The 26,832-nt window shown below is 40.8% G+C and overlaps 2 protein-coding genes across 6 annotated transcripts; both read left to right on the top strand.

Annotated features, from left to right (window-relative positions):
- Nucleotides 1-3,006: 3,006 nt before the first annotated feature.
- Nt5c1b (5'-nucleotidase, cytosolic IB) lies at nucleotides 3,007-18,796 on the top strand. Of its 5 annotated transcripts, none has more exons than XM_070025038.1 (10): nucleotides 3,007-3,126; nucleotides 5,134-5,235; nucleotides 5,577-5,750; nucleotides 6,310-6,444; nucleotides 7,771-8,505; nucleotides 8,750-8,917; nucleotides 10,013-10,142; nucleotides 12,773-12,895; nucleotides 13,284-13,468; nucleotides 17,972-18,796. In XM_070025038.1, the coding sequence occupies exons 1-10, from the start codon at nucleotides 3,094-3,096 to the stop codon at nucleotides 18,302-18,304; spliced, it is 2,118 nt and encodes a 705-aa protein (XP_069881139.1). In that variant the 5' UTR covers nucleotides 3,007-3,093; the 3' UTR covers nucleotides 18,305-18,796. The 5 variants fall into 5 exon arrangements, with proteins under 5 accessions (XP_069881139.1, XP_069881138.1, XP_069881141.1 ...); XM_070025037.1 differs by having other exon boundaries at nucleotides 3,007-3,135; XM_070025040.1 differs by lacking the exon at nucleotides 5,577-5,750.
- A 1,502-nt stretch (nucleotides 18,797-20,298) lies between these two features.
- On the top strand, nucleotides 20,299-26,790 carry Rdh14 (retinol dehydrogenase 14). Its single transcript, XM_070025043.1, has 2 exons — nucleotides 20,299-20,761; nucleotides 25,816-26,790. The coding sequence occupies exons 1-2, from the start codon at nucleotides 20,375-20,377 to the stop codon at nucleotides 26,431-26,433; spliced, it is 1,005 nt and encodes a 334-aa protein (XP_069881144.1). The 5' UTR covers nucleotides 20,299-20,374; the 3' UTR covers nucleotides 26,434-26,790.
- The last annotated feature ends 42 nt before the right edge of the window (nucleotides 26,791-26,832 follow it).

The raw sequence follows: 26,832 nt of genomic DNA, 5'->3' as shown, positions 1-26,832 counted from the left end.
GCACCATTAACCTAAACTGTGCAGTTGACCAGAGGCCCATACTTGGTCAAGTTTACAAGTCTTGATGAGGACATTCTTAGTCCATATACCTGGACCAGGAATGAAGGAGAGAGAGTGGTCTGATCAGAGATCAGAGACATCACCAGAAGTACTAATGACTTCATGTAAGCTTGTTTACATGCATTTGCAGAGCCAGAAAGGTTTTCAGTATGGTTCAACATACATTTCTAAAGGACTGCTCTTAAATGTATGAAAGATGTGTCAGCCAGCTGTTAAAATTGTTCAGGTAAGAAGTTGTTAGTGGCATTTGTGATGATGGGTGGCCAGGTTTGGATACATTTGGCACCTAGAACAAGCAGGATCTGCTGCAGGATAGATGTAGGATGTGAGGAATAAAAGACAGTCAAACAGGACTTCAAATTTTATAAGCAAAAAAAAAAAGTCACTTAGGTGTCATTTATTCAAGCAGTAAACAGTGAGTAGAAAACAGGTTAAAAGTAACCTGCTCAGCTGAGATAGGTGCTAGTGGTTCACATCTGTAATCTTAGCTATTTAGGAGGCTGAGATCTCAGGATAATGGTTGGAAGCTAGCCTGGACAGGAAAGTCTGTGAGACTCTTAACTCCAATTAACCAACAAAAAGCCAGAAGTGGAGCTGTAGCTCAAATGGTAGAGAATTAGCTAGCCTTGATGAAAACAAAAACAATACAAAATTCAGAGACATTGCCCAGGCCCTGGGTTCACACAATTTCCAATTCAAGCCCTAGAAACTAATAAAAAAAAAAAAAGAGTGCTGAGTTTAATATACTAATAAAGGCTATCCAACCCTATATCTATGACTGTTTGAATTACTAGTTAGAAGTTGTACTCTTGATAGAGAAATGTAATAGAAAAGAATTATTTATAATAGCAAAGAAATATATCAAAGATTCACTAATTGGAAAATGTTTATGCAAATTATTGTATACCTACTCTACAATGCTAAAGAATCATTGTAACATTATTTAAGGTGGGTAATAACATGAAAAACATGTTTAAAATTCTGAAAGAAAAGAAATTGTACATGCTCTAACAATATTTTATGAAGAAATTTGAACTTTAAAGCTGGGTGCTGGTTGCTCATACCTGTAATTCTAGCTTAGGAAGCTGAGATGGGAGGATCAGGGTTTGAAGCCAGACTGGGCAGGAAAGTCTATGAGACTTATCTTCAATTTAGCACTTGAAAATCAGAAATGGTGCTGTAGCTCAGAGTGGCAGAGAGCTAGCCTTGAATGAAAAAGCTCAAGGACAGCGCCCAGGCCTTGAGTGCAAGCCCTATGACAAAGACAGAGAGAAAGAGACAGAGAGACAGACAGCCAGACAGACAGAATTTGAATTTTAATGAATTTAAAAAAAGGAAAGGCTGAAGTTCTAAAGGTTGGTAGAATAGAGTTCAAAGATGCTTCTTATTTTCCTTCCTCTAAATTTTCCTGTTTATTTTTGAACCTATCTGTCCAAGTATATATAACCCTAAAAAACTACTATTGTTGACATTATAGTTTTTAAATTGTTTATAACTTTGGATTCAATTGGCAGTATAGAATCAAGGAAGAAAAACTGTGAAGGCAATAGAGACACTACCCACAGTATTTATTTCTTCTAAGGATTAGGATATAACAGAGTGGTAGTAGTGGAGAAAAAGGTCCTTTGCGTTCTCCACCAAAGAGTACTGACACTGGTACTTATAATGGTTGCATCTTATATTTGGTAAAGCTCCAAGCTAAAGAGGTGTCTATTAGCATCTCCTTAAGTTCTGAATATCATTATTCCCTACAAAAGTAAGAATTAAGATTAAGATGGCCATGAAAAACTATGTCCGAGAAATAATTCTGAAAGAATTTGCTCAGCACTAACAAGAGAATGGCTGCATCCTCTCAGAAACCATGGAAAAAAAGTAAAAAGTACTTGGTAAAAATAAATGAAGAATTCTTATTTAGACCTCATATATTTGTAATTTTTCTAACCTATCTTCCAAATCCTTTTGTGAAGATCTTTTAATAATCACTCGTTACTAGGACTGACAATAATATTCTTTTCTTAAAAACAGTTCCTGGTGATTTTGCCAGGCCACAGAACAACATCATAATGATGTAGCACACTGAGTAATAATTATCACCATTATGGGTAATAACCAAGGTTGAACTCTTCAAGGAAAGAGGCAAGATGATACAGCATAGATGTGTAGTTTCCCTGCTTACTAACAAAGCTAAAAGATAGAACCTAATAATAAAAAAAAATAAATGAAGACATCTGAAAGGAAAGCATACTTTCAATTTTACACTCAATAAACAATTATGAAGATCTCATATTCTGCACATATCTCATATATTTGCATATATGATAAGGAAAAAGGATCAATAATCAAGGAACCTATTAAACATATGAATGCTGCTAGGTAGGAGGAGTTATAGAAGAGACCAAGTGATTTGAGGGTTAAAGACTAAACAGACATCAGAGGAAAAAAAGACAGCACAGGCAACATTACACAGCAGGAGGAATGAGCTTTGACAGCGATTTCCTCAACAGGCTTTGCCATTGTGAAAAAAAAACAAAACACTAAAGCTAAGATCAGATCTAAACTCTTCATCTAGAACAAAATCTCAGCCACCAAAAAAGTCTTCAAAACTACTGAAAGCATGCCAAAGCCTGGCAGGATGAACAATGGTTGAGGCCACAAATGAGTCTGCCATTCCTTTTGACAGTACAAGGAAATGTACAGCCCTAAGTGGAATCAATATGATGAATGACAGAGTAACTTTAAAAGAGTTTAAAAAGAAGGAAGTAGGTTAATTGGTATCATTACCTATTAAACACTTGAACAACAGGTAGATAAGAAACCCTAAAAATGCAGTAGTTATAGAAATACAATTACTCTGTCTTAAAAAAAAGGCAGAATTACATATACACAGGGTCAGTTTGTTACTATGGAATCACATGTGATGTAATACATTTAACATTCTAAATGCAGAACTAGACAGAGCAAGCAAGCAATGGGAAATGGAGCTGGGTAGAGGAAAACCTGCGTAACAGCAAGAGAATTACAATAATTAAAGACATGAGTCAAACATCGTTGAAACAGAAAAGGAAGGTGAGTGAGGTAAATATCCTACATTCTTACTGGGGAGCTTGGGAAATGTAAATATTAGTCCATTACTTCCCTGTGGGAATGTTCTTCTAAAACCAAATAATTTCAGATAATGGCTACATGCAGAGGAAAATGGAGGGAGGAGATGAAAAGGAAATGGAGTGGGAAAGAATAGATTAAAGCATATGGTATAAGTCAGTCTAATAAATCAGCATTTACTGAGCATGCCCATATGTTAATGGTAAGAAGTAAAAACACAATGTTTGTCTTTGAAGAATGCCAGTGCAGGAGGACCAAGTATACATAAACACAGTACAGTTCAGTGCTCAGTAAAAGGCACAGGAAAAACAGAGGGATGTTTAACTCTGAGAACTGCCCCCAGGTTACAGTGAGCTGAGTTTTGAGAAACTATTAACAGACAGTTACAAGGAAATATTCAGGATGATATAAAGGCAAATAAGGCACAAAAGACAGAGCAGTGGGCCTTCAGGTTGGAGGCAGAGAGAAGTTCATCATGAAGTTCTGTCTAACCAAGTGAATAAAATGAGTAAGATTAATGAGATTTGCACTTCATAATGAGGGGGACGGATTTGAAGTAAGGAGAATGTGAAGCCATGAAACACATTTTGAAGGCTTTATTCCAACCCACAGGTAGAAAGGAAGTAGAAGTGGGAGGATCACTGTCCAAGACCCACCAGGGCAAAATTCAAAGCCCTACCTGAAAAATAACAGAAAAGGTGAAAAAGAGCCGGAGATGTGGCTCAAAGCCGCAGAGTTCTTGGCCTAGCAAGTTAGGGCACCTGAGTTTAAAAAGATCAATACATTCAAACCCAGTACTGGCCCACCCCAAAATCCATTCCCAATGACCTCACGCCCAGCACAAAACAATAAAAAAGGAATTGGGTTTAAAATACGTTGAACTTAGAAATGGCATGATATTATAGTGACTGGAAATGAGGGGAGGATATTGTCAGAAAGATTTTAAAATCCATTCAAGAACCATGAAAATCACATTTCTCATCACATTTTCTTCTAATCTGGATGTCATCCTTCCTAGTGCGAGATCTAGCATGTAAATACATAAATGAATGCATGAATGCTTACATAAAGGCCCAATAATTATCTCTTGAAGTTGAAAACATCAGTGTTTGAATAGGTTTCCATAAAGTTATCCTCTTGTCTTCGTGCAGCTTGCCCTATTAGCAAAAAAACCCTTTCAGCCCTACATGCTGAAAGTAATTCCATGATAAGACCAGAAGACGTGCTTACCAATACCTCTGAATAAGATTGAGATCTATGCTTTTAAAAGCCAGACTAATACTGCTAAGGCTCAGCTACAGGTATTAAGAAATCAAAACAGCTGGGTGTGATGATACAGGCCTATAAAATCAGAACTTGAGAGGTGGAATGACTGAAGCAGGAGGGTTTTGAGCTCATCAGCCTAAGATTTGTAGTTTGATTAAGGTTAGCTTGGAACATTCAATTAAATCCTGTCTCAAAACCCTTCCCAGAGTGATATCTATCTAGTAAAAGGCATTGTACTTATACATGGATTTGTTGAATGGTGACCCATTTGTACCAGTAGTTAAATAAATCCCTTCCTCCAACCACCCTTCAAAAAAGAAAAGAAAGCAAAAATGAATGTTAATTCTACATGGATGAAAAATAAAAGTTATTCTGCCTAAGCAATGTCACATTTAAAGGCAATGTTTACTGACCCTCGGAAAATTCTCCCATAGCATTCCTCACGTTTTCATTTTTAAGAGATAAGGGCTTCATTTCTCCAATGTGTGAACCAACAAATTTATGTGAACAAATGTTCAGATGAATTGTGATTTATGAAATGTGGGATTTATGCTTCTTTGAATGGGGGGAAACAAAGTCACAGACTTATTAGAACTTGGCAAAGTAACCGATTCTAGGCTTTACTTATCCCTTTATTCCTAAACCCAAGGTTTCTAAGCCCCCAGAGATGAAAAATTAATAAGCATTCTTTGTTTCCATGTTAAGAATGAGACCGGAATGCGATACTCAAAAGACAGTCTAGATGCAGATAAAAGAAAGGAATCTGATAAACCGGGACCTGATAAATCAGCTCGACTGAGCACACAGGTGAGCTGAGCTCTGTCTGCAGAATTGGTAAGAAAATGAAACTGCACAAAGCCCAATGGAAAACACCAAGGGGACAGGAGAGTTCTGGGAGAGTGAGCCATTCAAATCTGTACTAGGGGACAGCTAACGTCCTCATGAGAAGGTTAACGACAACTCCAGGAGAAGCTGGCCCCCGCCCTCCCTCTAGTCCACCTTCATCTCATGTTCCTACAAGTATGCGTGTACAGATGCCACAGCCTCCTCCACTCGGCCAGTGAGAGGAGGAGACTGGTCTTTGTTCAGATCCGGGAGGGAGGGGGAGTGTGGCTATCACATTGACCATTTTCCGCACAATCTTTCAGATGAGGCGTGCAGTCAATCCGAATCACATGCTGAGATGTTGCCCCATGCGGTGTCACCAGTCGTGTAGACGCTGCCTTTGTGCAGTTGAGGGAACTAGCCCCTGCCACACTATGCGTATTTATATTCACATGTGCCTGTTGTGGGAGCAGGGCCGGCAGATCACCATGATCAGGGTGAGCAGACTGAAATGCGAGGGGGGAGATTCAGGCAATCTGGGTAGGGGAAGGATGTGGGGAAGAGCACTCTTCCACTTATGTCCTCTGGCATCTTTCTGAAAGGAAAGGCAGTATGCTCTGGTACATAGCTACCTCCGAGCTCCGCTGCAACCTTGGTTAGGCACCAGCTGCCCTTATGTTTGTAGTATGGCAGATGTGACAGATAGGTCATTTTAAAACCTCTTACTAGGCTTTTCCTGAAGTGAGCAAGGTGGGGGAAAGGGAGGGAAGACAGGCAACCTCTACTAAGTTCTCTCTATAGAAGTCACAGGTGAAACACTGTGAGCTATCATATCTGTTTCTTGATTTTTGGATGTTCTTCTGGGTGGATTTCTACTTTTGTTGCTTCACACAGAGTTTAGCATTGAGCCAGAGTCACATAGATTTAGGGTAAAAGAATGAAGGGTCAGAGTCCAGAGTCCTTTCTGAATACTAATTTAGCCTGACGTGGCTATCTTGTAGGTACACTGAAGAAGTGGGTGGTAGGTTACACCCCTGGGTCTCCTCTCCTTAACAGGGCTCCCAAGAATTATCAATGCCAAAGACAGAGTCTGGAGGGTACCACGTGCGCAATCAATGGTCCCGATCACCACGGAGCCCATCCAACGGGGCTCCAGTAGATGATCCCAGAAGCAGGAACAACAATACTAAGGTACAGCTAGATGAAAGGGAGATGTGGATGATAATGAATAATGCTTTGCATCTATTGAGGCATTCTATGTGCCACACATGTCCTCTAGACTTCCATTGTTTTCGTTCTAATTTGCCCTCTGCAAATCAGAACTCCCTGTTGTGGAGAAAAATCAAAGCCCAGAGGTTTAATAAGTGGTAGAATTCAGATTTATAAAAACAAAAAACAAAAAACAAAACCCAGGCTCTCTTAGGGCTGGAGGCTGTACTCTTTCCTTCCTTCCTTCCTTTCTTCGTCTATTCAACAAATAGGTACTGAGGAACCATGGCTCCCCAGAAATTGGCTGGAAGGGTCAACAAAAGGGACAATGTTACATAGTATTCGATAATGTATAGCTAGGGCTGCCCCGCCCTCCACCACAAGAGAAATGATATATAGTTCTAAGATTATTTTCGGATGCAGAGAAAATAAGACAGACCCAGCGAGAGAATATGTATTCAGATCCCATCCATCATCTGTCATGTTTGATTCAATAATCTCGCCAAGGCTCTCCCTTTTGAATTACGGGCGAAACAATCATTAAAAGTGAAATCATAATCTATGGAGGCTTAAGAATATCTTCACACTTGAATGCAGGGCTCCTTTGGTGGAAAGGATTTCTTCCTAAAGCTTAATCTTGTGTTACTGCGCTGGCATGTAAAGCTGATTCCCCCCCCCCCCCTACACACACACACAATCATTGTATTCTTTACCAGGCCAAGGGGTGAAATCAACCCCTCCCCACCCCCACCCCTCCTCCTCCTGAGCTACAAGAATGTCCTGGGCATCGGACAGTCTGTCCACACAGTGAACAAGACACTGGGTACACAAGGAATACTGCTCAAGGGCCCCCCCTTCTTGCCCCCCCCCCGCCCCAACCTGTCTGGAAGCTTCCGACTGGGCAGGTGTGTGCCAGGCAGGCGAGGGTCAGATCCCTGCAGACTCTGTTCCCTCTGCCTAAGAGTAAGGAGAACCTGTGTGCTATTTACTCAAAACCAAAAAGAAGGAGGTGCTGCGAGCGGGGCGGGGTTCACCTGCGGGATGCTGAGCTGAAAAATGGGGGGGGGGAGACAAGGTGGGGAGCGGGGACACACTCAAAGTAGACACAGGTACTCGACACCAATGTCACAGAAAAGATCGCGTTTCTGGCGCCGAGAAACGCCTGCCTCTCGGAAGCTCTGTGGTTGAAAAGGAGCCAGGATGACACCCAGGATCCAGACCCGCGCGCGGGGGTGTGGGGCGAGCTCCCCCCGGTGGGAGATGGGGGGGTCCCCCTTGGATTGAAGAGGCCCCGCTCTCTTGCTCTAGCTCCCCACCAGCTCCGCCGCCTCCTCCCGGACCTCGTCAGCCTCCGCCAGCCAGCATGAATCGCCTCCGCAACACCTGTCCACGCAACCCTCGCCGTCGCACCAGCCACCGCAGCAGCCGCCGCCGCCGCAGCCGCCGGCGCCGCAGCCGCCGCAGCAGCCGCCGTCGTCGCCCACTCCGCTGTCGCGGCCCATCACGCCGCAGGACTCGCGGCCCCCGACGCCGCCCGAGCCCGAGCCAGCCTCGCGGAAGAGCACCAAGATGTACGACAACAACAGCTCCGAGTCCTGGCCCCACAGCACGGGGCGCGGCGAGGCCCGCGATCTGCGCGAGCCGCGAGAGCCGCGCGAGGCCCGCGAGCTGCGCGAGCCGCGCGATCCGCGCGAAGCCCGCGAGGCCCGAGAGGCCCGCGAGGCCCGCGACTATGCGCACAGCTGCGACTCCCGCGACTCGCAGCCTCAGCCGCGCGAGTACCAGCACCAGCACCAGCACCAACACCAGCACCCGCACCAGCACCAGCACCAGCACCCCTCGCCCGTGACCACCGAGTGGAAGTCCTACGCCCAGCGCCGCCTGCTCTACCCCTCCGTGGACATCGACCGCGACTGCCTGTCCGACCTGCAGCAGCAGCAGCGCCGCCAGCAGCAGCGCGAGGAGGAGGAGGAGGACGAGGCCTACTGGGCCTCGGTGAGGAGTCAGTACGAGAAGACTCCCAGCTGCTCACGACCCCGACCGGTGAGCCTCCTCCTCCTTGTCCTCCCTCCCTTAGCCCTGGCCCGGAAGGACCCTGAGCACCTTCCTGCTGCTCCTCCCCGCCCCGCAAGGCAGGGGCCCCTGCGACCTGGGGAAGCCCTGTCTCCTTCTCCCCCTTCCCCCCCCCCCATCCTGGCCTGGATGAGGCTGGGGGTCGGGGGGAGGACTTGTCCCGCTCCGTCTGTTGTGTGACTGTCCCTGTGGGTCTCCTTGCCTGTCTCTGCAGCCCAAACCCAAGCATGCCATCACCATCGCCGTGTCCTCCCGGGCGCTCTTCAACATGGTGGACGACCGGAGAATCTATGAGGAGGAAGGGCTGGAGAAGTACATGGAGCACCAGCTTACTAACGAGAACGTCGTGCTGACCCCGGGGCCCGCGTTTCGCTTCGTCAAGGTATTCGTCGGCCTCCCATCAACACAATGGGTGGGCTTGGAAGAGATTGGGGCCAAAGCTTGGGCAGCTCCTCCCGGTTCCCTAATCACCACCGGACATGCTTAGCCCCTTCCCGGGGACGGGGTCTGCTTGTGCTTTCACAAAAGTTCTTGTAACCAGTGAGGAAGGGGGTTTAGTAGGGAAGCCAGCTTGGGGTCTTGGCTTCCGTGAGTGGCACCCTAGTCCTTTGACCTGTGATGGCCGCTTTTGCTTCTTTCCCTAGAGAACGTTTTAGGAAGCAAACGGCCTTCACAGTTCTGAGGAGCAGAAATGAAACGTTAGCATGAGATGGGATAATTCGTTTTCGCTTATTCCAGAGTATATAAGGAAACTCAGGAGACTCTTGGCACTTAAGGGACATGGTTGTATACTGAAATGTGCAGCAATCATAACTGATTCCCTATGTCACATAGGCAATTATTACATAATAACATAACCATCCCCAAACAAAATGACACCTCTACAACTTGTGCCCTGGCTGTACTTATGGGTCATGGCAGAAGTTTGGGAGGAAACCACAAACATAAAGACCCATGTTTAACGTATGGTCAGAGTTTCCTTCAGAGTTTCCTGCACATATGCCGATCAAAACTGGAACACTGCAGAGATGATCAGTCTGACCTCCGTGCAGGGTGCCCTGTCTACCCCCAATCATTCCATGTTTTTCACAATTAAAACAAAACAGCCATTAGATGATCAATAAGGAAAAATTTTACAAACCAAGAAATAAACGGACAACACAGAAAAGAGCTAACCTGATGCCAGACTGTACCTACCCCAGAGATAATTCTGGTAACCTTGATGATGTCATCATTATCAATATATCTGCAGCGAATAGTAACTGAGGTTCCCCGCCCCCATGGATGGGAGGCAGAAAATACAGAACTTTGTTACGTAACTGTGCCTTGAATGAATCAGGCTGTCTCAGTGAGGACCCTGCTGAGCTTGAATCTGACCCAGATGAAGTGATTTTTCTCTACAGCCCCACCCCTTCCCTCCCCCAAGTTCCCACCTTGCCTGCCCTTCTTCACACATACCTATGTCTCTAACCTGCAGGCATTACAACATGTCAACTCAAGGCTCCGTGATCTGTATCCTAATGAACAGGACTTATTTGATATTGTGCTGATGACTAATAACCATGCCCAAGTGGGAGTGCGGCTTATAAACAGTGTCAATCACTACGGTAAGTCAAATAAATACCATGTGGGAGACTTAGCCCACAGCTCGGGAAGAGAGAGGCCATGTTATTTTGCTAACTGTGGCCTAAGCAGTGCAATGTCTTTGATACCAACACCCCCTTCTGCGTGAGGAATGTTTATTTGCCTATGTCAGAACAAGAAAGGCCATATTCATTTTTAACTTCAGCACAGAGTTGGGCTCAAAGCTCTGGACTTAACTTGTCAAGTGTGAATTTCAAAGTCTTAATCCCAGGTCCTGCAATCTATTTCTCTGTTTTATGTTTTTCACTTCTGAACTTGACTTCAAGGAACCGTCAAACTAAAGGCTTTCTCCATGTGATCAAACCTCTTGTTCACTGTAGATCCATGTAAGGGTTTAATAAAGGTTTTCACTTCACCTTTCCACTCTAAAAATTTGGTTTTCCCAGAAGCTCATGCTCTCTCACTCACACACACACACATATAAAACCATACTTATGTCAGCAAAATCATCTTTATTCCTTTACATGGAAAATCTGATTGGCTCTAGTCTCCACAGCATTTCCATCAATGTGTCACTTTCTCTTAAAGTTTCCATTTTTCCTGCTATAAAACTACCTGACTTCCAGTTTGAGCCACCATTACCCTGTTTTCTAAGGAGCTGACCCAGGCTTCTGTAAGTGTCAAGTAAAACTCAGGCTTAAATCATGCACATTTAAATTCTAGGTTTAAATTGGGCATATTTACAAACAATCGAGACATATTACAAGTTGACTTTACATTATCTCAATTATGAGGTTGGTATCTTACTAAGACTTACTTTAAAAAATTACCTTTTGGAAGTGGTGCTGTGGCTCAAGTGGTAGAGCACTAGCCTTGAGCTGAAGAGCTCAGGGACAGCGCTCAAGCCCAGAGTTCAAGCCCCATGACCAACAACAACAAACAAAAACAAAAACAAAATAATACCTTTTAAAATGCAGCCTTCATAGTGTTGAACACAGTGGTTGAACATAGATGAATGGTATATGATAATAATTGAAAATTATTTTTGTTTGTAATTTTTGAGACATGGTTTTGTTATGTAACCTCAACTGTCCTCAAACTGGAGAACCTCCCACCTCAGCTTCTAGACTGCTGGGATTATAAGTATGAACCATCACACTGCACTCCGACAATTGTTATTTCTAAGTCACACAATCTTATTTGATGTAGTTGGCAATAACATATCATCCTATTGGTCCCTGTCTTGAACTCCATGGGAGCCTAAGAAATTGTGGTTCCTACAAATTCTGGTGATGAACCAATTAAGCATAACAGTCTTATGAAGCCTTATTCATCACTTTTACCTCGATGAACCATGTCTATTCCCTAGGTTCTGAAGACAATCTATATCTCTCTGTTCTGTGGTCCTTATTATATCATAATTAATGTTTACATGCTTGACTCCACAGTACACTGCAATTCCCATCAGAAGACGCATATGTTTTCATCATTCTAGAAGTCCTAGCTTTACCACGCATTTTCTTAATTGTCACATTAATATTGACTAAAGACTCACAGAATCTATTTTTGTGTCACTTAAAGCCACCATTAGCTTAAGGGAAGAAATAAGAGTATTTTATTAACACCAAAGCAGATACTTCCACCTCCACAATTGACAACTTAGCCTGATCCTTTGGTCCGTACAAAGTCAAATATTGAACTGGACTTGATATTTTCTTTTATATCCTGTACAGCTATCAAGTTTATCATATAACTGAAAAAGACATTGGTTGGGTACATAGTATTTTATTGTGTGAGGTGCTCACATTGGTAGACATGTTTTCTTTCCATAAATACCCCAGAGTTAGAACTTTGCTATGTAAAATCTTTAGCAAAATTTCAAATTATATTCTTAAGAAAAATATCTGAATAAAAGAAATCGTAAGCATAAACATATAAAAGCTTGTGATAATAGTGTCAAATTACATGCAGATACAAATTATTCTTTAGATGTGGATGGGTTTTTACAAAGTTCTTATTTTATATTATTAATTACAAAGACATTTGATAGCACTTTAATTGTTGAGTCTGCTAATAATAGTGTTAAAATTTTCAAGGTAGGAAGGAATGACAACTTCAGATGTTTTACTGAAGTTAGAAAATAACATACCTCTTAGCTATACTTGTGAATGCTATTATACTGTTACTGAAGAAATACAGAACTAATACTTAAAGCAGAGCCTCACCTTAGAGAGCCCTAACCACAAATAAGGAGGTTGTAGTTTAAGGAACAAATTACTACAGTCTAGAAAGGAGGTTTGTGTTTATTCCGTGCTAGTCAACAAGTTGGTTACACAAATCTTCCTGACTCTTATTCTTTAATAAAAATAATACCTACCATGAAATTGTGACAGTAAATTGGAATGATCTATATAAATATACTTCATGAAGAAAATGCACCAAGTATACTCCCTAGAATATATCACCCAAGAAGCTTTTCAATAATGGTGAAATAATTTAAAACCTTCAATTATTTTTACAATAACTTCCATAAAATTTACAAATTCACATAGACTTACAAATAAACTCAGTCGTTCCTAAGATAACTTTACTCGGATTTCTGATGCTTTGTCTTTAATCTCTGCCATAACCAAGTCTTTCTTACTTCTTATAGGTTTACTTATTGACCGCTTCTGTTTGACTGGTGGAAAAAGCCCCATTGGCTATTTGAAGGCATATCTTACCAACTTGTATCTTTCTGCAGATTCTGAAAAAGTACAAGAAGCAATCCAAGAAGGTAGTAGTCTGCTTTTTTCCTTCTAGCTAATGAGGTCTAAACTAATGGTCAGTTACTTTGAGATTGCATAGGATTAGGTGTTTATACTCTTGAATCTTCTGCTAAGCTGTTTTTACATGTGTCAGCCGTTTTGTTTGCACTTTACAGTTTTGACCTTCTTGAGTTGCACATGCTCTGTGATTGTCCTATAGCCTATTTTAAACTTCCTGTCCATGTAGGAACAGAGGCAGTATGTAGATTACTGTACTGGGATGTTTGATTGTAAACAGGAGTGGTTGCTATCAAATAACAGATGAAATATGAGTTCTGGGAAGAATTTCTTCTTAATGGGAAAATCTAAAACTCACAGCTCTGAGAAGAGTATTAATCAGTCCAAATGACCTGCCAGGTATTGCCTCTGCAACAATGTTTGATGGAGCCAAAGACGTGGCTTATTGTGATACACAGCTCCGTGTGGCCTTTGACGGGGATGCCGTCCTCTTCTCTGATGAGTCTGAATATATTGCCAAGGAGCATGGGCTGGACAAATTCTTTCAACATGAAACACTATTCGAGAACAAGCCTCTTGCTCAGGTAAGTTCAATGACTTAATTTTCATGTACTTATTTTCCAACATACAAATTTAAATATTTTAAAGTATTTGGTTCATTGTGAAGGCAGGCCTCTCCTCAGTACCTTCATGGTTTTCTTTCTTTGATTTGTGAATTCTTACTTTTGAAGCATCTACTGATCACAACTTTTCATTTAAATACTAACTCTCCATTCTTTAGGGGAATGTTTTTTTTTTTTTTTTTTTTTTTTTTGGTCCAGTCATGGGGCCTGAATGGGCCTGGGCGCTGTCCCTCAGCTCTTCAGCTCAAGGCTAGCGCTCTACCACTTAAGCCACAGCACCACTTCCGGCTGTTTTTCTTTTTGCTTATGTGGTGCTGGGGAATCGAACCCAGGGCCTCATGCATGCAAGGCAAGCGCTCTACCACTGAGCTACCTTCCCAGTCCCTAGGGGAATGATTTTATGATCTTCCCATGATAATGAGTTTCCCTCCTCCAAGATATGAGTAAAAGATGTGATACAGCTTCCCAATAAACCATTTCAAAATAATAGGTTCTCAAAATAGTGGTGATGTTTTCTATTGCTTAGCATTTTATGTTGATCTCTATGCACCTTGACTCCAAACTCAAGACAGCATTGGTTAATTGAGAAATTCTTCAAGATTCATAGCCCAAATCTAGTCATCTAATCAGCCTCAAATAAGAGCAAACTATGAACACTTTATCAATATGAATGCAAATATTTAGGTTTTTGTAATTCATACACGAGCTAAAGTATTAAAATCAAGGTCTGAAATGAGTAAAACTGATGTAACTTTAGTACCAAAGAAAATGTTAACCAAAATGAATTTGAAGTGATGGGCCCTTCAATTTTGTTATATGAAGAACTCATTTCTCAGTTCTTTATGAACCTTAATAAACTTACTTTTGCTTACTTTTATAAAAGTATAAATGGACTTACTGAAATTTAGCAGACTTTGCCATTTTGTCACCTAATAATATGCAAGTGATATTTAAATTTTGGGTTAAATTTATTGGTTTTTTTAATCATGTGATTTATGATTTTAATGTGATAGCTAAGAAATAATTGCCTAACCTAAGGATCCAAGATCATAAAGATTTTATCCCATATGGTTATATAAAATTCTCATAGTTTCAGGTTTTTATTGTTAGTATTATGATCAAGTATTATATTTGAATAAAAATTTAATGTGGTTAAATTTGTCTGCTTATGGAATACTAATTGTTCTAGCAGTATTGTTGAAAGGCTGAGTTTCTGCTTTGTTCTTTTAATATAGGTATCAGTCTTTTTATAACTATAATAATATTATCATTATAGATTTATAGTAGGCTTTAGGTTTAAGTGTTATGATTTTTCTGATTTACTTTCAAACTATTTACAAATTCACATTTCATTTTTATATAGATTTAATCTTCACATTGACTATTTCTAGTGAAAAAATCTTGCAGCAATCTTATTGCAGTTGCATTGAATTTATAGCTAAATATAAGAAAAATAGGTATCATAGTAGCTGTTTTATTCCATGAATGTGGTGTATCTCTCTACTTACTCAAATATTTTAAAAAAATTTTATGAGTGCTTCATATGAAGTAAAAGAATTTTTTACTTTGTTATCATAAGCAGATTTCAAATATTTAAAATCACAAAGCTCCTCAAAGAAGTATTTTAATGACTCTTACTAACATATCTGTATTTTATCAATAAATTACATCCTTTTGCTAATATACAAATAAAACTGGCCCCAAAATCCAAGTAAAAGAGGTTAGTATGGTCTCCTGGTTTAAATATTGTAATAAAAATTAATTCCATATTCCTCATTTCTTCCTTTTGGAAAGTTCACAAATGCCACAAAAACTAAGTCTCTCTATGTTTTAAAGACAAAGAGTGACCAAGTGGCACCTACCAGCATTTGCTGCATGTATTTTGTTGTTGTTAAAAAAAGAAAGAGGTTACAAGTTGCTCATGTATATGTATGCCTCTCCCTTTCAATAGAATAGGCATGCTTTTTTTCCAAGAAAGCAGAATGAAACAAATGTTATCATGTAAGTCATAGTTCTAGAAAAGTTTGTTCTCATGGTAGCAGAGAATAATACAATCTGAAAGTCAGTCTTCCAATACTACCCACAACTCCCCAGAAACTGACAATTATCCCAAGGAAACCAACCTACTTCAATAGAAGTACTAGAAAGGAATCTAGTTCAATATAATAGAAAAAGATTATAAAACATATTTAAAATTGCTAAGAGAAAAAGGCAGGGAAAAAAAAGATATAACGAAATTTGACAATAGATGAAGAACCCTTACCAGAAAAAAATTGCCACAGTACTGAACATATGAATTTTAAAAACTCAATAAAACATGGTCATAAATTGTAACGATAATACTCAGGGAAGAGATGATAAAATCTGAAGTAGTAGATTGTTGAAAATGAATAGAATTGAAAATAATGTCTCAGATAGAAAAATAACTAAAACTAAAATAGATCACAGGCAAAAGAATTACAACATATGTACAAGTGGAATTCCTGAAGAATAGTATTGAAATTTTGTTCAGTGAGGTATGGCTAACTAAAAATGTTTTGTAAAATTATATAAAAAATATATCAAGAAAACATCTTGAATTATTAGAATACGTTAATAAATTAATAAATCCTTAGAGATAAAGATCCACACTGTCTGAATAATTATGTCTGAAACATGCTTCAGTGAAATTACTTGGCTTCAAAGATAAGTAATTTTTATGTCTTCCTGTTCATAAAGACCGGTCATCGTATAGTGTGGATAGGTGAGGAGTTGGGATCAGTCAGGCTGCCCCAAGCTTCTCAATAACTCACTTCATGGTAAACGACTACCTGAAAGACATTACAGGCAGAAAATATAAATGACTGGATCTATATCTAGCAGGAAGTTCATTCAGGTCAAAATTAAACAGCCGTGTGGTTGAAAAAAAACTAAATTCTCAGAGATTATTTCCATAAGATTTGTTTTTGAGAACACAAGCACTCTGGGATTGAGTTTGGCCAGTATGTGGGTAACTGGATTCACTAAAGCACAAATGATCATGTAATACTTTTAACTATGGATTTAGAACTAAGACAGTATGTGATGCTAGATGGGGGGAAAGAGTAAATATTATGAGTCTTAATAATGTAGTCATTATATAGCTAATGATAAAGAGAAAACCCTCTGGGGAAAAAAATTCTACAGAGTTAAAGTAAGTCTGCTGATAACTTCAGTTTCAATGGCCAATCAGAGCATAAAATTAAGTTGGTTAAAAAAAATAGAATATATAACAAGGCAAACAAACGTAGAGGAAGTATAAATAGGTGACTACCATAACATTATGGAGAAAAAGGATATAATGAGAGAAATGTTGCTAAACACCTTCATGTCATTTCTCTTTGTAAACTGGGGCTTGGCAGTACATGGTAGTAATCCCATAACTTTGCATGGCTAAGGCAGGAGAATCTCAAGTCTGATGCCATCCTGGGCTATATAGCAAAAATTTGTGTCAAAGATACCAAAAAAATTGTTAAAGATTATAGTTATTAAGTTCCTTTGTAGTGCAAACTAATATAAAGTTTCTCAAGTCATAAGAACTGCATATGCGCTTATTCACTTAGTGAATAAGCTTTCACCATACTTCATCTTGGAAAATCCAATGAAAACACAAAACACATACAATATGAAGTATATTTGTAATAGGAATAATTTTAAGTCCACTAGAACTCAACTACTGTTTTAAAACATAAGGCTTTCAGGTTGTATCCCATGGCAAAATCCAATCCCTTAGTCTATACACTAGAGAAACAACTAAAACAATGTTCAGAAAAATTGAAAATGAAAATGAAAGAAAATATGAAGATATACAAAGCAGCTATAAATATATAATGATTGGGGGGGGGAATGCAGTAGATCAAAAAGAGTACACTTTTAATGTTAAAACTGTGCTATTCATTTTTTTAAAAACCCTAACTTTAGAAAGTGGTGTCAATATGAGAATTTGAACTGAACCATCTCTAGTCCAGTTTTTTGCTAGTTATTTTGGAGATGGAGTCTTGCCAACTTTCCTGCCTGGGCTGGCTTCAAACTATAATCCTCCAGGTCTCAGCCTTCAGAATAGCTGGGATTACAGATGTGAGTCACTAGTTCCCAGCCCTCCCCACCAAAAAATAGTGCTTTTGATGACCACCAGAGTTTATTTGGAGTGGCCATCTATCTTGTTTACTAGATCTCATCTAATATGAATAGTTTATGCTCATTGTAACTTGTTTATTTACAGAACATTCTTTTACACTTCACGTATGTTGGTTTAGATGATAAATTATATGCCCAACCTAGGTTTGTTTCATAAATTTAAGGTGACTGCATTGTCAGGTCACACATTCACACATTCTGGTCAACCCAGAAACTGTATGTAATGTGAGGTCTTTTCTAAACTCATTCAAGCCTCTACCATGCCTTTCAGCTCCTCAGTTATAGCTGTGATGTGTGTTTCTTTCACAGGGTCCTTTGAAAGGCTTTCTGGAAGATTTAGGCAGACTGCAAAAGAAGTTTTATGCCAAAGACGAGCGGTTACTTTGTCCTATTAGGACCTACCTGGTTACAGCCAGAAGCGCAGCCAGTTCAGGCGCCCGTGTGCTGAAGACCCTTCGACGCTGGGGTCTTGAAATAGACGAAGCCCTTTTCCTTGCTGGAGCTCCAAAAGGTCCCATTTTGGTGAAGATCCGGCCTCACATCTTCTTTGATGACCAAATGTTTCACATTGAATCAGCCCAGAAGTTCGGCACCATCTCGGCTCATGTACCTTACGGCATTAGTCAAAAATACAACTGTTAGCGACTGGAAGAAGAAATAAAGCAGTGACAGGCTGGTATTACCAGTGGTACATCTTTTGGATGTCAAGAATAATTAGGTGTCAGAAGATTGGACCTCATAACTTAGATCCTCTGTAAAGCTTTTCTCTTCATTTATTTGAAAACATTTTGAATTGACAAGTTACCACCAAGCTCCTTTTCTAAAAACCAACAATGCTAAATGCATGCCATTGCACTTGCTTCTGTGTAAGTCATAACAGTGACTCTTTAGAATAAGTTCAAAATGACCGTGATGAAGAGGCTTTCAGAAGCTTATTTCATAAAATGTTGCTCATTTTTGGATGTTGCCTTTGATGAGTGATCATCAGAGATGGAATGAGTTCTGAAAACAAGAGCTTTTCATTCTGTTGCCTCTTTGACCAGCATTTTGCCTCATTCGAAATGAGAATGTCATTCGACCTGCAGGCATATACCAACTTTCCTCATTTCGAAATAAATCAACTGGTTGTTTCAACTGAGTGCTTTCTAAAATGAATTCTAAGAATAAGCTTCCTAAAAAAATTTTGAAAGTTTCTGGGGGATATGAACCACATGTAGACCACAGATACTGAAATGTCTAGCTTTAGGCCTGGCAAATTGGACCAATATTTGCAATAAAAGAAAAAAGGTTGACCATCACTTCAAAATGTAATAGACAGTGTGGTGGCCTTTGTCATTGTTGTGATTTGTATTTTCAACAAAACAAGATTGGCTATTAACCGTAGTATCTGCTAGGCACAGTGAGCTGGTCATTTTTGTGTCACCTCAGCCTCTCATCAAATCAAATATTTGAGACATAGTATTATTCTTCGTACTTTCAGTGTGAATCTGAACATTTGAAAATATTAGGTTGTCTAAGGATTAGGCCTACTGTGTACCTAATAAGTGATAAGACAAGGGTAAAAATTTAGATCTTCCCTCAAAAGTAGTATGGTGTCTCTTTTCCCTCTTCAACAACCTATCAAATAGTTAATTCTCTAGTATCTGAACTCATTTGGAGAGGAGTAATTTAGGAGAAGAGTAATTTATTCCGTTTAGCTCTGTGTAAACCAAGCCGGCAATTACACAGCAAATCTAAGGATTCTTTTCTTTCTTTTATCCTTTTATTCTCTCTGGCTTTCTCTACTTCTATCTCCTAAGTCACCTACACAGATATAGTCTCCCTAAGAGACTATATCTTCCTAGGGAGATTTGATATAAACCAGACTAAAATGTATCAGTTGTGACACTGAGTATTTTGTATCCATTATTCCATGTAAAGACCACAAGAGAAACTCAAAATTCCATCCTTTGGGATATTTAAAACTTTAACCCAAACTTAACCTCCAAAAATAAAATGTCCCAACTCATAGCTAACACTTGAAGGCTGCTTGCTTTTGTGCCAATGATGTTCTCATGTGAGCCTGAGGAAGCACACCATCAAAGGCTGGAAGTGGTCAGAAAAGACACCATTTTGAAATGAAGTTTGAAAGAATGGAAAAACTGGTGATTCAGGGTCACAATAAAGTGTGAATCCATTGGTCTATTCTCATTCCAACTGATTCCTGTTGTTAAAATTTAAAGCCAAAACTAGGAAAAGGGGGAGCTAAAGTGGGTTCATTTAACAGAAGGTAAAAGTAAATTGAAATGAGTTTACAAGACCCAGAAGCCCTTAAAGGAAAGCACACACAACACCCGGAGGATTTGTTACCTTATTATGGATAACTACATTTGGCCTGTACACAGTTGTGTAAACTCAAAGCAGCATTCTTCAGGCGTGGCTGCAGTTGAGACAACCACCACTCTGGGATTTCAGTGGGTATGGTCCTAAGCCTGAATCCCAGAGCATAGGCTAGGCCTTCCAAGATCAGGCTGGAGGCAGGTTCCCAGGAGGGCACCAAACTCTCCCAATCATCGGATCGGTGTTCCTCAGGACCGGAACTACAAGTCCCAGGATGCTTCGCGCGAAACGCCCAGAGACGACCGACCGCGCCCCTAGTCCTTCGCGCGCTGATGACAGCCCAGACGCCGGAACTCTCGCTCTGGGCCCGACAAACCCTCCGCCCGGAAGGCTATGGCCGTGGCCACCGCGGCGGCACTACTGGCCGCGCTGGGCGGGGCGCTGTGGCTAGTGTCCCGGCGGTTCGTGGGCTCCAGGGCCCAGCGGCTGCACGAACACGGGGACCCCGGCCTCATGCACGGGAAGACCGTGCTGATCACCGGGGCCAACAGCGGCTTGGGCCGCGCTACGGCCGCCGAGCTGCTGCGTTTAGGGGCGCGGGTTATCATGGGCTGCCGGGACCGCGCGCGCGCCGAGGAGGCGGCGGGGCAGCTCCGCCGCGAGCTCGCGCAGGCCGCGGGGCCCGCGCCCGACGCCGGCTGGGCCGGCGAGCTGATCGTCAAGGAGCTGGACCTCGCCTCGCTGCGCTCGGTGCGCGCCTTCTGCCAGGAGCTGCTCCAGGTGTGGGTCTGGCCACGCTGAGCGGCCCTCGGGTGGGTGGGGGGCGCCGGGGCTCGGAGCAGGGGCGGGGCCTGGGCGGGGGCGGGGGCGGGGGCGGGGCCCGTCCAGGCTCTGACCTTGGGAATGGGCTGACTTTGGAGACCCAGTACGTGATCTCAGCAGGCCCGGGAGGAAGGAGGGCTGACCCAGGCAGATGTGGAGAACGGTAAATTAGCTCGTGTTTGAACATTTCATTTTGTTACAAGAGCACGACCCGGGATTTGGTCCCTGGTCTCTTGAATTCGTTTGCCCCTTATCCGAATTGAATGTAGGCCAACTTACTAAGCCTTCTCTCATCGGGTCTGGGAGAGAGTGGTTAATCAAGAATTGTCAGTCAATTAACTGCTTTAAACATGCCTATTCCAGTTTTTTGCCTTTTTCTTCCTTTTTCCCCCACCTCCTTTTTTCCCTTCCCTTTCTCTTTCTCTACTTCCTCTTTTTCTCTTCTTTTTCCTTTTCTGCAGAAGTAGGGAGTATCACTTCTCACCATCCTAACACAACCTCTGTCTGGCCTGATATCCAAATGGATTTTAGATCCTAAGGATCACTGTTCAAATGGACAGGGATAAAAATAATGCAGTGCATAATTAACGTTATTGAAAAAAATTAAGGGAATTTAAAATATGTATCTTTTGTCATTAAACCTTAATAACCATCAGAAGTGGGCATTATTATCTCCATCTTTTGCAACACAAGCCAACAGGCCTAGGAAGGTCAGGTAACTTACCAATGGTCTGTCTTCAGAGCCCTTGCTTTAAAACCCTTACTCTATACTCCCCTGGCACAGGGATGTGAAAATTTCTTTGAGCAGATGGTAAGTAATCCACTAAAGTGGAGGCCCCGTGTTGAGACTCTTAGAAGGCCTTCTTCCAAAGGTGACTTGTCAGAGAGACATCTAAAACTAGCTGGCCCAGAAAAGACACCTGTAAGAAATGGAAGCTCTTGAGGCTAAAGCAGTAGTTTCCAAATTTTCTCAGTAATTTTTTTCAAGATGCCCTTGTGCTAAAAAAAAGTATCTACAGGTTTGTTTGGTATGTAGTTAGTTCTAAGCAACCTAAGAAGTATTTATGTCCTAACAATTCAGTTTGAAAAAAATAATACACATAATTCAAAGAAAAAAGTGATTTTTATTTTATTTTTTTGTGCCAGTCCTGGAGCTTGCACTCTGGACCTGGGCACTGTCCCCTGTCCCTGAGCTCCTGAACTTGAGCCACGGTGCCACTTTCAGCTTTTTGTAGTTAATTGGAGATTCAAAACAAAACAAAACAACAACTCATGGACTTTCCTGACCCCACTGCCTTTGAACCACATCCTCAGATCTCAGCCTCCTGAGTAGGTTGGATTACAAGCTGAGCCACCAGCACCCAGCCCTGATCTTAAAATAGGCATAATTACTAATGGGATGTGTGCCTGTTGGTCGTTGTATTATTTCCAGCTGATTGGACAAACTACCTTGTTTCCTATCTTGTGAATTCTTTAGCTTTGTACTTGCTTTTTACAGCAGTTATTAATAACTGCTAAAATGCAGTTCACAAACAAATGCCTTCATCAAAGGAGATTATCTTAGTGTCATGTTGAAGGGATGAACCACCTGAATTTAGTAGTTTGAAGTATTGAATAGAGTATCACTGTTTCCTCGGGAATTTTTAAGTATTTCATAGCACCTTCCATAGCTGCTGCCTTGCTCCTAATTGCCGTTTAGACACTTGGCAGGTCAAGGGAGCTGGGGTTTTGATATCGCTGGTATTTTATTATATAGCAGGTTAAGAAGCAATACTTTGGAATTTGGAAGTTTTTGGAAGCCCTAGAAAATGTATATTCCTGTTTTGTGTTAAAATATAAATGGGGCTGGGTATGCTTCTTGTTCCTGATCCCTTGGTTTGTTAACTTGAAGCAGAACCAAGGAAAAAGTAAGGACCTGAAGAAATACCTAAGTTGTCACTGCTTCTGAGGATTTAAGTCCTTCCTGGCTCTAGAGTTCAGTAACTAATTAGAAAAAAAAATGGAAAAAAAGGCTTTGCACAGGTTGGTATATTTGGCATTTATGTCATTTATCTCCTAGGATAAAAAAATAGTAAATGATAAAGTCTTAAAATAACACAAGCTCAGCGAAGATTGGTGGCTCTGAAATGATTAATTCAAGAAGCCCTTCCAAAGGATTAGTGAAAAAGAGCACTCCTTTCTTTCCTTCATCATTCAACTCTTGCCTTCTTTTTGAAGTTGGGTACTAGAAACCTAAAAGGGTCTTAAACAGGGAAGAATGAGAAATGGTTCATCCTCCAACAGGTAGGTTTTGATAGCAGTTGTAAATGACACATTTTTCATTTCATTTACATTTGGCAAAAGTTAAATGCTGACATAGAATCAATTTAATCATGAGTCACCAACTGTGTCTTTACACCTGGAGCATGTTGGGCATTATTTTTATCCATCCAAAAAAAAGCTAGGGGGAAAAAAAAAAGGCAACTTATAGCCAGGCACTGAGGGCTCACGCCTGTAATCCTAGCTACTCAGGAGGCTGAGATCTGAGGATCTCGTTTCAAAGCCAGCCTGGGTAGGAAAGTCCATGAGACTCTTATCTCCAATTAACTATCAGAAAACTGGAAGTGGCACTGTGGCTCAAGTGGTAGAGTGCTTGCCTAGAACTGAAGAGCTCAGGGACAGTGCCTAGGTCTAGAGTTCAGGTCCCATGACCGACAAAAAAAACAAAAACAAGTATATATTCTACTAGACTAGTTTCTAAGCCCAGGAAAACCATGTCTCTATTGCCTCCTAATTAACCTCATGCCTACCTAGCGCAGTGCTGAGATCAAATTTGGTGAATGAATGACAAGAGTTGGGAGTGGCACTGTGGCTCACGTGGTAGAGCGCTTGCCTTGAGATGAAGAGCTCAGGGACTGCACCCAGGCCCAGAGTTCAAGCCCCATGACCAACAAAAAAACAAAAAAAGAAAGAAAAAAGAAAAACTTATATAACTTACATACTATGAGCAAAATAAATTTTAGCACTTTAATTTGGTTAGAGTACAATATATAATCCAAATACAAAATTCTGTCTCTGTAGACAGACAAGACAGACGATCGATCAATCGATAGATAGATAGATAGATAGATAGATAGATAGATAGATAGATAGATAGATAGAAGATCTCCTTTGTTGAGGGCATCTGGAAGTTCAAAGGAGGATTTCATATAGGGAAAAACACATTGAGTTCTACAGTCAGGGGTCAAAGGTGTTTGAGCTTATCCCTCTCAGACTAGTTTAGGTCTCACTTATGAATCGCTCTTCCTAATGTGCTTACGCTACCTACTCTTTCTTTCCTTTTGGCGTCTCTGAGCCATGCTCCAACCACAATGTTTTGGTGTTTTGTTTTGGTTTGGGTTTTTTTTTTGGTCATAGGGTTTGAACTCTGGGCCTGGGTCCTGTCTTTGAGCTTTTCAGCTCTAGGCAAGCACTCTACCACTTGAGCCACAGCACCACTTGGTTAACTGGAGATAAGAGTCTCATGGACCTTCCTGCCCAAACTGGCTTTGAACTGTGTAGCTCAGCCTCCTGAGTAGCTAGGATCACAGGCGTGAACCACTTGTGCCAGCTCCAGCCACATTGCCTGTCCAGGTACATTCCTAGACTGCTATCTGCCTATTTTGGCCTCCTGTATTTGTTGGGATCATTGGCATATACCACAGTGTATATACCTAGACAGAGGTGGAGACTTAGTGGACTTTTCTACCCAGGCTGACCTGGAGCCACAGTCCTCCCATTCTCAACCTCCCATTTATCTTAGAATGATAGGTGCCCAGCGACTTGAAGTTTAAAAGAGGTCTCAAGAACTTTTCTGCCCAGGGTGATCTCGAAGCTCCATCTCCCATTCTCAGCTTCTCAAGTAACTATAGACAAGTTCTAGCACCCAGCTCTTATTTTGTTTTAAAATACTTTATTCATGTTTTCTCATCTGAAGTTCACATGTCTGACCATTTTTATTCCTTCTCTCAATTTTAAGGAAATGCCTTGAAGTCATTCTCATGGCACTCTTGGAGGAATATGGGATAAACCAATCTTACACTCACCTTTGTAAGGTGTTGATATTAGTAGGTCTGGGTATACACAGTGCTGGCTCTTCTTCTGTGTGTGTGCTCACTGAGGCTCTGGCTCTTTTGTAATTAGAAACCCAAACTAGCTTGCTAATTAAGAGAAGGGACATTGGTGTGTAATGATTTCATCTTCATGTCTGATTCATTGCTTTACCTGATGGGACAAGTGAGACCCTAGCTTCTGCTTCTGCTTCTGCTTCTTATAAAGTTATTGGGAATAGATCAGGTCTGTGTTAAACATGCATAAGTTTGTTTCCATTTGTCTAAGTTTGTTTCCATTTGTCTCTGTTGGAAGTTCACAGAAGCATTTTGTATCTTAGTATACTGAAAATACTTGTTAAAATTTTAGGGACATGTATTGTGATTTTGATATGGTCTCAGCATCAGCGTGACTCTCAAATTGACATTTTCCTCACTCAGCTAAAATGAAGGGAAGAAATGTGGAATCATAAGTGACTGATCCACATGACATTCACTTCTGTTTTATGAAAGGTCTCAGGACTGACCAAATAATCAACTTTGTACTACAATTCCTAAGTATGCATATTGGCAAACATTAAGTTGCAAAAGCATAAGACTAGAAAGTTAAGTTTTAGGTTGGATTTCTTCTGTATCTCTTCCTTGCAGATTACTGTGGAGAAGTACATTCATATTTTAATAAATAGGAAGGAACTGTTGAGTGAGCTTGCAAATATCAGTATTTGAAGAACATCCTGTAAAGGAATCCCTAACCTCATTCATTAAGAATACCATTGACAGTGTTTCAAATAGTTGTCTGGCCATAGGCTAAAAGCTGAAATTAAACACTTCTAGTCTCAAATTCTCCATCCCCCCTTTTTGTTTATTAACGTGTGTATCATGAACCGGAAGAGCAATTAAGACCTATCCTCATAATTCTGTGTTGTCCTTTTGATGTTTATAAAGGAGGAGCCTAGGTTGGATGTCTTGATCAACAATGCAGGCATCTTCCAATGCCCCTACATGAAGACAGAAGATGGCTTTGAGATGCAGTTTGGAGTGAACCACTTGGGCCACTTCCTCCTCACCCATCTTCTGCTGGGACTCCTCAAAAGTTCAGCCCCTAGCAGGATTGTGGTTGTTTCTTCCAAACTTTATAAATATGGAGACATCAACTTTGAAGATTTGAACAGCGAACAAAGCTATAATAAAAGCTTCTGTTACAGTCGAAGCAAACTGGCTAACATTCTTTTCACCAGAGAACTAGCCCGCCGCTTAGAAGGCACCAATGTGACTGTCAATGTATTACATCCGGGTGTTGTTCGGACGAATCTTGGGAGGCATATACATATTCCTCTGCTGGCAAGACCACTTTTCAGTTTGGTGTCATGGGCTTTCTTCAAAAGCCCATTAGAAGGTGCCCAGACATCCATCTATTTGGCCTCTTCTCCTGAGGTAGAAGGTGTGTCAGGAAGGTACTTTGGGGATTGTAAAGAGGAAGAACTACTGCCCAAAGCAATGGATGAATCTGTAGCAAGAAAACTCTGGGATATCAGTGAGGTGATGGTTGGCATATTAAAATAGGAATGAAAAGTGAGAGATCACAGTTATATCTGTGGTCAGGAATGGTGTAGTTTGAGCCTTATACTTGAAAACACAATTTTGGTTTTGTAATAGCAATGCTAAGAGTATAAATGGATATGTCAAAGTTATTAAAAAGTTATTTCTGGATAATAGAATTTCAGCAAAGATTTTTAAATATGTCAAATGTGATGGGCAAAAACATTTTAATTGGGCAAACATAGATTTACAAGTATTAAAGAATTTGAATACATTTTCTGATACTTTTGTGTTATTAAAATGTTTAGATTTCTTAATACATTGCCATTTTTTGTTTGTGTGGAAATGATCTGCCTGGTGAATCTTATTTCTAATAAATTTGCTGATGCCAAGCCTTCATTGTGCTTTCCTTTACAACTTGAA

This window comes from Dipodomys merriami, unplaced genomic scaffold, assembly GCF_024711535.1.
Source record: "Dipodomys merriami isolate MVZ:Mamm:240054 unplaced genomic scaffold, mDipMer1.0.p SCAF_17, whole genome shotgun sequence".
Lineage (NCBI taxonomy): Eukaryota > Metazoa > Chordata > Mammalia > Rodentia > Heteromyidae > Dipodomys > Dipodomys merriami.
The sequence above is the reverse complement of the archived record's forward strand: the minus strand, read 5'-3'. Positions and strand labels throughout refer to the sequence as shown.

What these genes read in the sequence shown, in the direction of transcription:
- Nt5c1b (XM_070025037.1), top strand. Translation starts at nt 3,094, where the DNA reads ATGAGTCAAACATCGTTGAAACAGAAAAGGAAGGTGAGTGAG. An exon ending in GCAGGAACAACAATACTAAG is followed by an intron (nt 6,445 to 7,770) that starts GTACAGCTAGAT and finishes CTCTTGCTCTAG; the next exon opens with CTCCCCACCAGCTCCGCCGC. An exon ending in AAACAGTGTCAATCACTACG is followed by an intron (nt 10,143 to 12,772) that starts GTAAGTCAAATA and finishes TACTTCTTATAG; the next exon opens with GTTTACTTATTGACCGCTTC.
- Rdh14 (XM_070025043.1), top strand. Translation starts at nt 20,375, where the DNA reads ATGGCCGTGGCCACCGCGGCGGCACTACTGGCCGCGCTGGGCGGGGCG. An exon ending in TCTGCCAGGAGCTGCTCCAG is followed by an intron (nt 20,762 to 25,815) that starts GTGTGGGTCTGG and finishes ATGTTTATAAAG; the next exon opens with GAGGAGCCTAGGTTGGATGT.